This window comes from Branchiostoma floridae, chromosome 9 (assembly GCF_000003815.2).
Source record: "Branchiostoma floridae strain S238N-H82 chromosome 9, Bfl_VNyyK, whole genome shotgun sequence".
Lineage (NCBI taxonomy): Eukaryota > Metazoa > Chordata > Leptocardii > Amphioxiformes > Branchiostomatidae > Branchiostoma > Branchiostoma floridae.
Window position 1 is genome coordinate 24,432,072 of NC_049987.1, and position 16,964 is coordinate 24,449,035.

General features: G+C 41.8%; 1 protein-coding gene across 1 annotated transcript in view; it reads left to right on the forward strand.

Moving 5' to 3' along the window:
* Window positions 1-16,964, forward strand: part of LOC118423495 (enteropeptidase-like) — a 43,908-nt gene that overhangs the window by 21,035 nt on the left and 5,909 nt on the right. The window contains exons 2-4 of the mRNA XM_035831665.1: window positions 13,052-13,227; window positions 14,316-14,426; window positions 15,017-15,149. Of these exons, the coding sequence (XP_035687558.1) occupies window positions 13,052-13,227; window positions 14,316-14,426; window positions 15,017-15,149 (420 nt within the window). The remainder of the gene's footprint in view (window positions 1-13,051; window positions 13,228-14,315; window positions 14,427-15,016; window positions 15,150-16,964) is intronic.

The window sequence follows — 16,964 nt, forward strand, 5'->3', positions numbered from 1 at the left end:
TTTTTTTTTTGGGGTGGGAGGTAATTTGGGAGATTATTCCTAAAATAAAAACTGTCAAGTAGAATTACGTCGATGTAGGTTAGACATCCAGGTAATAAGATACGCCAAAAATAGTTACTCAAGCAACTGGATATGGTTTTGAAACGGTGAGACGTGGAAATCCAAATTGTCTTCAGCTTGACTTTGGCTTAGCTTTGTTTTCTTTGGAATCCAAATTGTCTTCAGTCTGAATTGTCTTACAACCTTTCCTATTGGACATCTGAAATTGTCTCCATTCATAGTTAGAGTATAAAAGACCTGTTTCTTGCAGATCACTTCAGTGTCACTGACGAAGGAAAGTGGATTCTTTCCGAAACGTCTGACCGTTTCAAAACCATATCCAGTTGCTTGAGTAACTATTTTTGGCGTGTCAGTAGAGTGACAGGAAGCGACAGGAAGCCAGTAACTGTCAGGATGGTCATAAAGGATAGACTTGATTGATTGGCAGGTAGTAGAGGTGGTAAAATTATACTTATAGTCTTGCGTTGCAGGCTTGGGCAACGTCTGCGCTTTGTAATCCATCAGAAAGTCTGAACCAAACAGGAAAGGGTCACGTCGTGCCTTGACTTCAGTTGGCAATCTGAAACAAATTCTGTTTTGCTTGTGTTGATGTGCGTCTGAAGTCATCTGAGGCAGTGTAGTCCTGACATCAAGCAACCGACATTCAAGATTCTGGTTTGTTTGTGTTGGTGTGTGTCTGTAGTTATTTGAACACGCTCTCAGTAGAGTGACAGTAAGTAAGTGTGAAGTATCATAATCATTTAGGCAATTACACTCTCAAAATACCTCAGATGGTTACGATTGTCTTTCGCGTTTGATAATTTGATTTACCTTGGTACGGTTATGTCGAGAGAAAATTCAGATGCACTGTATGTTCTCCTTTTCGTTGTAATTGATTCGTTTTCATATGTACAGTGTTTGTATTGCCAAGAAAGTTTAATCGTTACGGCTTTACTGAAAGACACATGTGAGATGCCGACAACAAGATCGTAGTCCTACACAGGGCCAGCACCTGCAGCAGATTATTATCATATATAAACAAAACTATGCAGTTAAAAATATACACCTGGTGAAAAAAATGCCGACATTACTCAAACTAATCACGATAATCAATAAAATATAAATGAAATACAATTATCAAATTTGTTTAGCTTTGTAGGGTTATGACAAAGAAATATTTCCTTCTTATCGTAGTTGGTTCATTTTTCATAGGCGTTGAAATGGCAGTGGAATGGGGGTGTGAATAGAGCCACGTAGTAACGGGTATACAGGGAGTGATGTCTGGCCCTGGTGCTGAATCAGTAACGCCTACAGATTCTGTTTTGTTTGTGTTGGTGTGAATGGGTAGGGGGTGGTACATATAAAGTTGCATGTTAGCATGAATTGACATGCAATGTGAAAAAATGCATGCAAATGCTATACAGCAAGTGTAAATACAAAAGGTCAGTAGTAAACACGAAATGTTTTTTGTCCTTCTCCAGTGCAAATTTCTCAATCTATGGAAGGTTTTAGATGGTTTAGAACGAAAAAAGGGAATATAACTGAGTGATAGCTTTTGTCAAGTCCGGACTTGGTTTCCGACATTTAGGTTTTTTTGGACTAGGACCTAAACGTTTTTGAAAGTCCAATTCCAGCTTCAGGTTTTAGGTAAGCACCAGTATCCCTGCTGCTGAAACAGTAACGCCTACAGGATTGCACTGCTGCCTACACAGGGCCGTCACCTGCAGCAATAGACAAGGTATTCTGAAATATGCGGGCGACATCAAACAAGTGATGAAATTTATGCCAGCCAAAATGAAACTAACAATAATCTAGACATAACGAAAATGCAGATTACAAAATTAAACCTTAATCCCTGTCGAACGTTATGCTGCGCTGTATGTATTCCATCTAGTCATAATTGGTTCGTTTTTCATAGGCATTGCATTGCCAAGAATGTTTATACATTTCTCGATCTCTAATTAAGTTAATGATGCGTTCGAAACCGCGGGAACAAATCCTCTGTCAGCACGTTTCGCGCCACGGGACGTCAAGGCCTTTTGAAATTGCCGACGTTATTACTGTTGCTGGGGAGGGCGTGGCGTTGTGATGTACCCGGACGTGAGATGGTGTCAGAATTAGCCTGTAGAGATACAGGAAGAAAGATAAGTATTCCGCTGACAAGAATAAGCTGAGAGAGGTCATACAGGTATTGAGACATAAACTCGAGCTATCTGAAATAACCCTTGTCCTGCTGGGCCTGTAGAGATCTAATTTCAGTGTATTTCCAAATCATGTTGTATGTTTATGTATGTGTCCAGGGGCACCTGAAAAGCAGGTAGTAGCCTGAGAGTGTTTTCCCTGGTAAAATAAATGAAACCACTTTGGGGCGCTCCTTTATTCGTGCAGTTTGGCGGTGACCTCTGACCTCCGCGGTACGTCAGGTCACCTGAGCTCCGGGCTAAACTCATGGTCCAATTACCGTGGCGTCCCGCAGCCGTGTGGAGTCATGGAAGCCAACAAACCTCCCTCTCCCTATCCCTCTCCCAGCAGGGGTGACCCGTTAACTAATGCTAGGGTACGTCTATAAGCTACGGCGCTTTGGATACACCCAATCCCTCGATCTCGGAAGTTAAGCAACGTGCAGTCCGGACAGTTCTTGGATGGATGACCACCCAAGGACGGGCGCATTGCTGTAGCCAGACCAAGAATTCAACGAACTCGTCTTCTGGGAGGGACGTAAAACGGGGTTCCCGTGTTCGAGGAGGCGCCCCGACCACGTTAATCAGCCTCATTACTCATACTTTAGGTACCTACTGGCTGCAAATACACCCAATATTATTATATAAAGGTTCAGGCATTCGGGTATTACGATACGCAAAATAATAACAAGTTTTATTGCAAATTCCTGCCCATGGGCTAATTGCAGGAAACATAAAAAGATTCAAACAGTGTAAAGTACAATGTCACAAGTGTCTACTCTAGTCTAAAACTAGTAAAGCTAACTCTAGATCCTGGGTTATTGGGTTCGACTCCTTTTTTTAAGACAGTGATAACAGTTCCTCAAGCAAACGGATGGATTTTGAAAACGGTCAGACGTTTCTTGTAGCATCCACTATCTTAGTACCTGGTGAAAGGTAATGGGTGATATCTCAAATGTCTGACTGTTTTCAAAATCTATTCAGCTGCTTGAATAATTGTTATTTTGCAAACTGGTAGGGTATGCTGCCTGGACCTGTGGCACATTTCCAGGGCCCCAGATGACGGTACTTGGACAATAGTTTGCTTATTAATTTCCGGGTGTCATTTGATAGTTGGCGCCGCTTACAAGTTTCTGTATTTGTATATACATAGCACACTGGCTTCGCAGGCACGCGGCGCGGCAGCGGCTGGTTTTATTGCACATTGGACACAACCTCTGAAATATGCCAAGCTTTAATATTCATCACAACCTAATAAGAGAACCTTGATGCGCAACCTATGCACTGCAAACGTCAGCAAACTTGATGAATTGCCCGAGCTCTTTTAGACACAAACTTGACACAAACTGTGAATAATAACGAGCTTTAAAAGCCATCACAAGCTAATAAAGATACCCTTATGAGTGACCGATGTACTGAAAACGTCTGCAAAGCTGATGGATTGCCCGAGCTCTTTTAGAGAAGAGGGAATTACGTTGTGAGTGATGAGACTATGTTTCACAGGCATTATGCACTTCGCTACAGGCGCGCTGAGTAACAAACACGGACATTACCACTTATCATCGGATCAGGAATGGATACAGCACAAATATAACGTTACATCCTTAACATATCTTCGTATTGTACACATATATTTGTACTATGCATATCTTCGCATTATGCGTACTGTACATACCTCTGTGCTGCATATGTCTTCGCACGGTACATATCTCTGTGCTATACATATATACCGTACATACCTTCGTACTGAACATATATTCGTACTATTCATATCTTCGTACTGTACACATCTTGGTACGGTACATATCTCTGTGCTATGCATATATTCGTACTGTACATTCCTTTGTAATTCGCATATCTTTGTACAATTCATATCTTCGTACTATACATATCTAAATTTGTACTGTAAATATCTTAGTACTGTACATACCTTCGTACTATACCTATCTTCATACTGCACTTATCTTCGTTCTGTATCTTCATAGTGTACATATCACATACGTATCTTCATACATATAGACAGAGCCTAATAATCCTCGCTGTATTTAATCTACCATATGAAATCTCAACGCTTACGGAACAGCAGGGAGTTAATAATAACCCCACTCCACTAGTGCGATCGAGTGACTTGACAGAGCGCTCAACGAATTCCATAGATTAAAAAACGAATATTTTTACGCTTTGTGCGTTTTGTTGCCGATTCAGTCATATTTTTACATTTTGCATGATATTACAATCTTCAGGGTTCTACAAACCCAATTCAGGTCGCAACGAGGTCGTAGCGACGTTACCGCCCTAGTAGAATGAGGATGTGAACAGGGCCTTTTTATATATGGCCTCCTTCGGTCAATAGTGACCATGGTAAAATCCTAATAGATATCAACCCTACAGCGTCGACTGTGGCTGAACAGTCCTATACAAGAATGACAGTCTCTGCCACATAGGGCACATCTGTAAGCTTACTCAGGTCTGTTGCAGAGTCTCGTAGTAACGGATAAAACGTTATAGATGATGGTGCCTGTCCCTGGTGCTGAACATGGCGACAGAGCCTTGTAGTTACGGATAAAACGTTATAGATGGCAGTGCCTGTCCCTGGTGCTGAAAATGGCGACAGAGCCTTGTAGTTACGGATAAAACGTTATAGATGGCGGTGCCTGTCCCTGGTGCTGAACATGGCGACAGAGCCTTGTAGTTACGGATAAAACGTTAAAGATGGTGGTGCCTGTCCCTGGTGCTGAAAATGGCGACAGAGCCTTGTAGTTACGGATAAAACGTTATAGATGGCGGTGCCTGTCCCTGGTGCTGAACATGGCGACAGAGCCTTGTAGTTACGGATAAAACGTTAAAGATGGTGGTACTGTCCCTAGTGCTGAAAATGGCGACAGAGTCTTGTAGTAAAGGATAAAACGTTATAGATGGCGGTGTCTGTCCCTAGTGCTGAACATGGCGACAGAGTCTTGTAGTAAAGGATAAAACGTTATAGATGGCGGTGTCTGTCCCTGGTGCTGAACATGGCGACAGAGTCTTGTAGTAACGGATAAAACGTTATAGATGGTGGTGTTTGTCCCTGGTGCTGAACATGGCGACAGAGTCTTGTAGTAACGGATAAAACGTTAAAGATGATGGTGTCTGTCCCTAGTGCTGAACATGGCGACAGAGTCTTGTAGTAACGGATAAAACGTTATAGATGGCAGTGCCTGTCCCTGGTGCTGAACATGGCGACAGAGTCTTGTAGTAACGGATAAAACGTTATAGATGGCGGTGCCTGTCCCTGGTGCTGAAAATGGCGACAGAGTCTTGTAGTAACGGATAAAACGTTATAGATGATGGTGTCTGTCCCTAGTGCTGAACATGGCGACGGAGTCTTGTAGTAAAGGATAAAACGTTATTGATGTTGGTGTCTGTCCCTAGTGCTGAACATGGCGACAGAACCTTGTGGTTACGGATAAAACGTTATAGATGGTGGTGTCTGTCCCTGGTGCTGAACATGGCGACAGAGTCTTGAAGTAACGGATAAAACGTTATAGATGGCAGTGCCTGTCCCTGGTGCTGAACATGGCGACAGAGTCTTGTAGTTACGGATAAAACGTTATAGATGGTGGTGTTTGTCCCTAGTGCTGAACATGGCTACAGAGTCTTGTAGTAAAGGATAAAACGTTATAGATGATGGTGTCTGTCCCTGGTGCTGAAAATGGCGACGTTATCAGACGAACCATCCATTAGGTAAGGGTACAAATCCCGCCCCTGGGATGTCTCGCTCCGTACCATGAGCTGAAAACATTGACGATCAATTACAAAATGTAAGGGCGTTAATCTTCTTATCAACATTACGCGCTCAAACATGTTTATAGAATAAAGGCATTTGGATTGTAGAATATTAAACTGCAATTATGTATTCAAGTGCTTTCGTAAAAAGGGATTGATTCATACGACAGGTGTACATGTATGCACATTGCATTGATGACTATCTTTTGCTAGTTGGTTTAACAAAAGACTGGAATTGAAATCAACAGGGAATCATAGCAAATTAGCACCATTGTCTTGCGTTCAACAGCGTTAGCATAGGCAGACGTGATTTAATCTATATTGTGCGCACAAACATGCTTACAAAACACAGGTAGGGGAGGGAAATTGAAGTATGCAGTATTGTTGCCACGTATCCAACAGCCTATAACATATTCCAAATGAAATACTCTCTACCAGAACTTCGATTTCAAGTGCTCTCTGGGTACCCTTAACCGAAAACAAATTTGTTTACATCACACTCTGATAATAATGTTACTATTTATGGGTCCCCTGGAAGCCTGAATCTGGTGGCAACAGACGTGAGATGTAATTGCACAAAAATTGTAGAAACCGCCCGGGATTCATGTGTTTACGCCTACAGAGCAATCCCAACATACGTGTGCTACTTTACTATCTTGTGATTTTGATCAGCGATTCTGTATGAGCTTTCATCGCATATCAATTTATCATTTATAGGCTTTGACGACGCTGCGGCTTAAGATTTGATAGATGACATAGACATATTTCATGACGGATTTCATAGATATAGATTTATAGATTATTTTTTTTTTACTTTTCTTGTGTCTTGTGTTTTGTTGCCTTTCAAATCGTACATATTCTTCCAATTATGAAATCAAGGGTCACATAAATACAATTTTCGTCCGTGTACGGCCCCTCAGCGATCACCGTCTACTTAAGACTTAGGTCACATTTTCAAACCGGGCCCCGACCGGGATGTTTTAAGAAACGAAAAATTGAAATGCATACCTAGAGATATACTGTATAATAATACACATATTATGCCCATGAATATTAATTTGACATTTTGTGTATTTTGATGTCTTTTATATCATTCTTTTTGCTCCCGAAAGCTGCCCGGTCGGGCCCCGGTTTGAAAATGTAACCTAAGCCTAAAAGGGGGCTATAGATTAACGCGCACTACAGCTACTTCTCCACCCTGTTGTTGAGATCAGTGATTGTCTGTGGGTCCCTACAGGCCAGTGAGGACGCCGCCCAAATGCTGTTTGGCACAAATTGGAAGATAATAGTATAATTCGCAGGAGACTACCTCTGAGCCCAGTGGCTATAGAAACCTGCAGTGGGTGGATTTAATGTTTCTGCAAATTTTCTCCAAAATGATGCAACTCGTCTCACAAAAACAGCTTTAAATCTAATATTTTTGTGCATTCCTACCTTTTTTTGGTGACGGATGTAAGACATAGATATAAGAGAAGTTGCAAGATACTCCAAATGGCTGAACGAGTCACAACGTTTTAGATACGATAAACTTATAGAATTTCATTTTGCATTAAGATGATTACACACCACATGGACTTTATTCATTCCTGACTTGGCTTCATGTGAATGCCCAAAAAATGAAGTGTCAAAGTTCAAATTCCTACTCTTTCTTTCTGATTTGGCTTGAAAACAAGTTATAATGAACTGTGACGAGCAAGGTCAAGATGGCGGCCGATTTGATGGCACATGAGGTCAAACATCGTCACCCCGTAACAACCTCCATTGGCGGGAAACAGCGGCGTGTAAAACGAGCCCCGTCCGCCATGTTGTTAGAGTTCGATTTTTTCCTCCGTGTGACGGATGACAGGAAAGGTCGCGGTGGGAACTAACTAACATGATCTATAGGGGGGTCAGGATATTGGGGTCCGGCAGGGAAGAGGTGGGACCAACAACTGTTGACCTTTTTGAGAGGAAATGTCGCGCCAGTCGACAGAGATCTCTCTAATGGATGATATATCAGCATCTCTCGCTTCGTAAATACTGTTAAGTCCATATCTGATAATCACAATACTTGTGGCGTTCACTGGTCGAAAGTTATTGCTTAAAATGACCTCGAATTTCTGCTGTAAATATTCCGCTTTAGTAGCATTATGTCGATTTTTTCTCAGCAATGTTAGAGCTCTAAACTTTGAGCGGCGAGCTACTACTCTAATTGTGTGACTGTATATTTTGTATTGTTTGTAAAATATTCATTTAATGTTATCCATCTATTTATTGCTATGGCTGTTCATTACCTACAAACAGGATTCACAACTAACTTGTGGTTATTACAAAGGGCTAACCTTGCTGACAGAGACAAAAACAATACAAATAAAATTTGACATGCCATAATAACAATCCATAGCAATATTTTAAGCACGTAAATATTATCATATGGTCTAGAATATGGACGGAAAACAAACTTCTATTTCAGGTTCAATCGACTCCAATAACTTTTGTTTGTCTTTGACTACATAAACTTTGTATGCACCTCCTTTACGTGTACATATCAATTAATAGTACAGGTATAAAATATCTAATTAGTGTCAATGACGAAAGATAGTGGATGCTATCTGAAAAAATGGCCGTTTCCAAAATCATATCCAGTTGCATAATCATTTGGCATATCTCATTATGCCTAGATCACATTTCCAAACCGGGGCCCGGCCGGGCAGCTTTCGGGAACGGAAAATTTGATACAAGATATACTCTCATACACAGAACGTAAAAAGGAGAGTCGTGAGCATGATTTATGTATATTTCTAGGAATACATTTTATTTCTCGTTTCCTAAAACAGCCCGGCCTTCTAACCTTCATCGACGTATTACGTTCAATTCTGCTCAGCGATGTTAGGTCTATAAAACGGCACTGATCGATCAAACTTCTATTTCAGGTTCAATCGACTCCAATAACTTTTGTTTGTCTTTGACTACATAAACTTTGTATGCACCTCCTTTACATGTACATATCAATTAATAGTACAGGTATAAAATATCTACTTAGTATCAATGACGAAAGATAGTGGATGCTATCTGAAAAAATGGCCGTTTCCAAAATCATATCCAGTTGCATAATCATTTGCCATATCGCATTATGCCTAGATCACATTTCCAAACCGGGGCCCGGCCGGGCAGCTTTCGGGAACGAAGAATATGATACAAGATATACTCTCATACACAGAACGTAAAAAAGGAGAGTCGTGGGCGTGATTTATGTATATTTCTAGGAATACATTTTATTTCTCGTTTCCTAAAACAGCCCGGCCTTCTAACCTTCATCGACGTATTACGTTCAGTTATCCCCAGCGATGTTAGGTCTCTAAAACGGCACTGATCGATACCGCTGTATACCGACCACCCAGGGGAGTGAGTAGGCGGTAATAGCTTAGATATGTCCTCCTGGCGTGGATGCCAAAAGACACGCTTTAGCGTCCTCCCGGGCCTCTCCTGAATGGGGTGCAGCTTACGGTTTATAATGCCATCTCAGCAACCCTAGTAGTTTGTCTGACGGATCGATGTGAGGTCACGCTAGACCAGGGTTGCAGTATTATGGAGACATTCGGAGACCCTTAGACTTACTCTTCTTAACATTGACCTTTGCTATGATGACTCTACTTGCGTGTAATGCGTTGTTATTATCTGTGACAATATCTATGAGATGGAGTAGTGGTGCGTAGATCAAATACAATGGCGCTTGTCTGTCGTATAGATTATAGAAGAAGAAGAAGAACTTTATTGCGCAACGACCGTACACGGTACAATGTATGGCAAAAAAAAGAAGAAACAAACTTATCATCCTAATTACTAAAACAAGTATCAAACTTAGTACATATGCAGATTATGAATATAGCATACTAATTTCTAGAACAATAAGAGCTAGCCTAAATCATTGATATTGTATTACAATATGTGGAGAAGAGACGTGCAGTTCTTTTAGAGCCTTGTGGTGCCTAGTGGCACATAAGGCAGCAACTTTTCTTAATTTAAGTAGCAGGATATATTTTTACCTTGTACCTTGAATATTTTTACAGGGAGGGGTTGACAATCCTTTCCCTTTAACGTGCTCAATGCACCTCTTCAAACATGGGACCCAAAATTTTATGCCCCTTCCGAAAGACGCATGCAGCCCCAACCGAGATGCCCTTCCCAGGATTGAACCGGAGTCTCCCAGTTTCCAACTCATTGGAACCAGGAGCCCAACTGTGAGGCTGGTACCAGTTAAACTACAAGAAAATCCCCGGTATATTTACTGTATAAGAAAAGTGAAACTGTAGAATAAAGACTTGCACTGTTTTAAAAATGGGGGCAGCAAACTTAACATATTGAAATCTAAACCCATTAAAAGTATTGAAACATATTTCAGATGGCGATGGGAGGGCAGTCACCACACCAAAACCTTCGTGTGAACACTGTCGTCCCCTCCCTCCGAAAAATAATCACACTTCCCTGATTTCAGCCTCTAGCCACTGAAGAAGCTGTACATAGCGAAACTAGTTTGGCCGACAGGCTGAATAAAAGTTCAAAACTTGAACTATGTGGCTGCAGATGTCTTTCTGAGGCACGACTGCAGTGTGCAAGATGTCGGTAGCTTGAGGAATGAATCAACCCTACTATATAATCACACTTCCCTAAGTTACTTGACAAAGACACATAGTGAGCTTTGCATGTCATCTATAATGTGCCAGTCCAAAGCCTCTGGTAATATATTACCCATCTTTGCCCTGTCCCTCAGCAGTTCCCGTCAATGATATGTCAGACACAGAGTCGTCTTGAGGCTAAGACTACACCGCTTGGGGTGATTCTTCATAAACTGGGAGACAAGTCAGACACTCTTCATTCATCTTTGTCTTTCTCTACGTGCTGAAGTGGTTTATTGTGGCTGATTTTTTAATATTAAAGACTTAACATACCGAGTATCATGTCGACATACTAACACATTTCTATGATGTCGGATACATAGTCGTCTTGATGCTAAGACTACACCGCTTGGGGTGATTCTTCATGAACTGGGAGACAAGTCAGACACTCTTCATTCATCTTTGTCTTTCTCTACCTCCTAAAGGGCTTTATTGTGACTGATTTCTGAATATTAACGACTTAACATATCGAGTACCATGAAGACATCTTTGCACATTTCTTTTATATCGGATACAGAGTCGTCTTGAAGCTAAGACTACACCGCTTGGCGTGATTCTTCATAAGCTAGGAGACATGTCCGGCCCTCTTCATTCGTCTTTGTCTCTATCTATCTCTCCCGTGGGTTGATTATGGCTGATGTTTGAATATCAAAGACTTAACATATCGAGTACCGTGTTGACATCTTTGTACATTTCTGACTATGATGTATGGATGGATTAATGAATGAATGAATGATTGAGTGTTCTGAAAACCGGAGGAGCAAAGAAGCAGCACAGCCACCTTTTTTTTATTCATCTACATTCCATACTGTTATCATCCAGTGGTTATCAAAATGTTTCTCGGTTTCATGCATGCATCTTTGCTTATTTGTACGTAAATGTATGATAAATACACTTTCAAAAGTCACGGTTTACATGAAATATAACGTTAAGAAGACGTGGTACAATTTTCTTTGCAAACTCTGTAATGTCAGTCTTCCTTATTTGCCTACAGTCCCTCCTGCGTTATCCAGCGGTTATCCAAACGTACCTGATAACGGTAATGAAACGAAGCGGCGGGCTGCGAGCGCAGGACGAAAATAGAATCCCACCTTGGCGTTCAACTTCAGTAGATTTCTGCTGCGTAAACTGATTATCCCGCCGGAACATGCCGGAGAATGTGATTACTCCCCCCGCTTGCAGGCACGCGTCGTGTTTTACAAGGCACTTTGTGATTCATTATCTGTAGTTGTGTTTGCTGTAGTGCTTTGTTCACTTAACTATTGTGGTAATAAGGCGTTTCACGATTCGCAGTGAGAATGCGCCGCGGAATGCATTGTGGGCAAGATGCCAAATGGGAAGCTTCCTATCTTGTAAACAGTTCGCGCTATGACCATCATTTAGATTTGCATATCAATGTCAGGACGTGTTTTGTTTGTGTCTCAGGGGCCTTAACCTTTAACAAATTACCCACAACGCATTTTTCTATAGAGGGTACTTAGAATCGTGAATATACTACTTGCGTGAGTAGAATACAAGAATTAGTAGGTTCACTGAACTACTTCCTTTGGGCTTGGAATTGTTCAAACGGAATATATATTGAAAAGTCAATGTAGCACTTGCAAAACATAGCTTTTTCTACATTCCTTATACAGCATAAAGGTAAACAACATCTAAAGGCGATTGGAACTTTGCAACTGGATTAGACGTTTGGGGTGACATCCATCACTCGTCTTAAGCGTCACTAGTTCCGACAGTTCGAATTGTAGTGTCGCCGAAGAAGAGTGATGGATGTCGTAATTCAAAGTAAGGATAACATATCGTTGAAGAGACACATTAGTCACGTGTGTACACAGAAAATAGAATTTTTATCAAGCAGTGACTTATGCATTATATTCTTATCTCATATTTCACTCTGGGTTTTTTTCAGTATCCATCAAGAACATGTGCAACAAGACGATTCAATCTCTAAACCTCTATAAAACATATCAATCTTCGTCATCGTCAATTTTTCTGTCAGTTCATTCTAGTGACGTTGACGAAAAGTGGTGAATGTCAATTGAAACGTTTGGAAGTCTCTCCAATTCTTATCCAGTTGTTACCTCGTGTGTTACGCCGAATTGCGGTTATACCGGGTATATAGATACGGATACATTTGTGAGATTGAATTCTCTTTAGATAAGAAGTACGGGTGAAATTTGCATTTGATTCTTAGTGCATGATTCACTCTTTTTTCTTCAGTGTCCTTCTGTATCTGTATCTATACAGTCGGTATAACCGCCCTTCGGCGTAACACACCAGCTTCCAAGGCAAGCGGCGCGGCAGCAGCTGGTTATACTACATTGAAGGACGTATCACACCTAACCTTTACACATCTATCTGCGAGTGCCCTTCATTTGATTCTTGTTCCACGTTTCACTCTTTTCTCTTCAGTATCCATCAAGAACATGTGCAACAAGACGATAGACGCCAGCGACTCGCAGTACATCACGTGGGACGCCAGTGCTGAGGGCGTGGCCACCTCCTACATCTACGGCTACGACGACAACGTGTACTGCACCCTGACCTTACGGTACCCGGGCAGACTGTTCTACGTGCAGTATATACAGGTGAGTAACGCACTCTGACCTTACGTTACCCGGGCAGACTCTTCTACGTGCAGTATATACAGGTGAGTAACACTAGTATATACAGGCGAGTAACGCTAGTATATACAGGTGAGTAACACTAGTATATACAGGTGAGTAACACTAGTATATACAGGTGAGTAACGCTAGTATATACAGGTGAGTAACACTAGTATATACAGGTGAGTAACGCTAGTTCACCTTTATCCACCTGTTTATAAACGTGTACTGCACCCTGACCTTACGGTACCCGGGGAGACTCTTCTACGTGCAGTATATACAGGTGAGTAACGCTAGTATATACAGGTAAGTAACGCTAGTTCACCTTTATCCACCTGTTTATAAACGTGAACTGCACTCTGACCTTACGGTACCCCGGGAGACTCTTCTACGTACACCATATACAGGTGAGTATAGATACTCGTACATATATGTGTGTCTTATGTTAATGTACATATGTAGGTTTGTGCCCCCTAGCAACCCAAACTGGAACTGCAGGGGCTAATTTGTTGGAAACTTTGAAAGAGGATAAATTGACCTTTTTTATCTTCAGCTAGATAGCTACATACGAATAAGAATATAATGCTAACGCTAGTGTCCCTATAACCGGGGGTAACCTTTATCTGTTGTATTAAGTGTTATGTAAGCGTAGTTATTAAGTGTTATGTACAGGTTTGCCCCCCCCCCCTCCCCCTAGCAGCCCAAACTGGCACTACAGGAGACCACTTTGTTGGAAACATTAGAAGAGGATAAACCATTGTGTTTTCAGCATATGTACATGGCGATATCTATTACGTATTTCAATATTTGTATATACATATAGATAGAGGGGGTGGGGGATAACATTTTTGGTTTTATGCGTGTGTCCTCTAGCAGCCCAAACTGGCACTGCAGCAGACCACATTGTTGGACACTTTAGAAGAGGTTAAACCGTTGTCTTTTCTCTATTTAGTGTTATCAAGGAGGTGTTATGTACTGATTTATGTCCCCTAGCAAACCAAACTGGAACTGCAGGAGGCTAATTTGTTGGAAACTTTAGAAGAGGTTAAACCCGTTGTGTTTCCGTGTAGGTGGATATGGAGAAGCCGTCGTCCCCGGACAAGGACTGTCCAGACTACGTCAGACTGTACGACGGCAACTCCACACTGGCCTCACCGCTGTCGTCTGCCGTCTGCGACTATGTAAGGACAACACGGTTTAGCTAGTATAAAGCGCGTTGTGGCTGTCTCTGTTTACCAACACTTGGGAAACAATATGTGTGGTTGAACACACACTACTACCACGTACTGGGTTAGCGCAAGAGCTATAGAGATGAAAAGACCACCTATTTGTCGTCTGCCGTTTATGATCGATAATGCAGGAGAGACATCATTTATAAAATAGGGGCTGCATGGGGTTGGGGGGGGGGGGATTGACAACGCTTAACGGTAAATTAAGACGTGTAGATAACTCTAACGGAAAAGGGCATGCCGATCCTCATCCATTCATTCATCCATTCATCTATATGCACATTACCTTTGCATGGCAATAGCGTCAACGTTTATGTGCTCTTGCAACATGTAAGTAAGATGTGCAAATTGACAGTCGCAATGTCTGAAATGGTAGTTAAAGTTCATGCCAAGTTTCATCAGGCTGGCACTGTGAGCAGCGACACCTGTACTGCAGTACAATGTGAATCAGTCAGAACTGCCCTGAGGAATGTGACAGACGGTCACCGAAAGCTTGGTGTAAATAAAGCAACGGTTCTAAGTTGTTTTCTGTAACCTAACAGAAAGCCGAGGACGCGAGTGTGATCTCCAGAACCAACGCCGTGACGATAGAGTTCAGCTCTGACAACAGGACCACTTCCAACAAGGGAGTTCAGCTACTCTACTCTACATTCTACAGGCCTACCAACGTAAACAGTAAGTTTGCTAAATTATGGTCTCATTCATGTTTTGCATTGAGTGTATTCTGACAACAGGACAAGGGTACACATACAGCTCCTATAATCTACATTCTATAGGCCCACCAACGAACACAGTAAGTAATGTTCTCATTCGTTTATTACTGTGAGTTTTTTCTGATAAGATCACCTCCAAGAAGAGTGTTCAGCTGCTGGACTCCACATTCTATAGGCCTACCAACTAAAACAGTAAGTTATGGTCTTATTCATGTATTGCCGTGAGTGTGTTCTGACAACAGGACCACCTCCAACAAGGGAGTTCAAGTCTTCTAATCTACATTCTATAGGCCTACCAATGGAAACAGTAAGTTTGCTAAATTATGGTCTCATTCATGTTTTGCATTGAGTGTATTCTGACAACAGGACAAGGGTGCACATACAGCTCCTATAATCCACATTCTATAGGCCCACCAACGAACACAGCAAGTAATGTTCTCATTGTCTTCAGTCTGAATTGTCTTACAACCTTTCCTATTGGACATCTGAAATTGTCTTCATTCATAGTTAGAGTATAAAAGACCTGTTTCTTCCAGATCTCTTCAGTGTCACTGACGAAGGATAGTGGATTCTATCCGAAACGTCTGACCGTTTCAAAACCATATCCAGTTGCTTGAGTAGCTATTTTTGGCGTTTCTCATTCGTTTATTACTGTGAGTTTTTTCTGATAAGATCACCTCCAAGAAGAGTGTTCAGCTGCTGGACTCCACTTTCTATAGGCCTACCAACGAAAACAGTAAGTTATGGTCTTATTCATGTATTGCCGTGAGTGTGTTCTGACAACAGGACCACCTCAAAGAAGGGAGTCTAGCTTCTGAACTCCACATTGTACAGATCTACCAACGAAAACAGTAAGTTATGGTCTCATCCATGTATTGCTGTGAGTGTGTGTACCAACGAAAACAGTGAGTGATCACATTATCGTATTATGTGGTTTCTCTTATTTCAGATTGGGGCCGTTCTACAACTTATGTTACGTCCAAGAGCTTTCATTAGAGGATAAGACACTAAACAACCATTTCTCCGCTCTGTTCAGGTGTAAATGGGTGGTTAGCTTCGGTTAGGGCCGTCCTCTCGGATGGGAATAAAGCCAAAGGCACGGTGTTTGGAGATAGACAAACCTTGGGTGTGTTAATACCCCTGTCACATTTGGCGAAAATCGATCGGACGACGATTCTGCGGCAATCGCCCGAGCCTCGCTCATAATAATAACTTTATTGCACAACAATTGTACAGGGTACAACGTATGGCTTATATGTGACAGGGACGGTTTTCGGGTGAAACATACGCGCAACCCTCTGTCGGTCTTAAATATGGCCGACCTTCCATCGATAGGCCCGAAGATCGTGGATAATGTGACAGGGGTATAAAGACAACAGCACCCACCCCTATGTGGGTGGATCAAACCGTACAAACGTGTATAACACCTTGAGGAGGGAAACCGGTTACGAACAGAAATGCTATACCCAAAATCAATGGATTATAATTAATATTACGATGTCTTACACTATGTAGTTCACTGTGCGAAAGTCACTTTACTGTTTGTTCAGTCGATATTTAGCTTTTTCCCTGTATTACGCCATCATAATATAGCAGGCGTACCGTGAGATATAACAGGGTATAAAAAGAACAAGTCGGTTAAACAAAGGGAACCGTTATAATACCCGCCTGTAAAAACTAATGGCGTGAAAACTATGGCGCGTCGGAGCCGTCCAATTACGCCGTACCCAGAAACATATGGAAATGTATCGACTTCTACTGTGTTCGTCATCTGCGT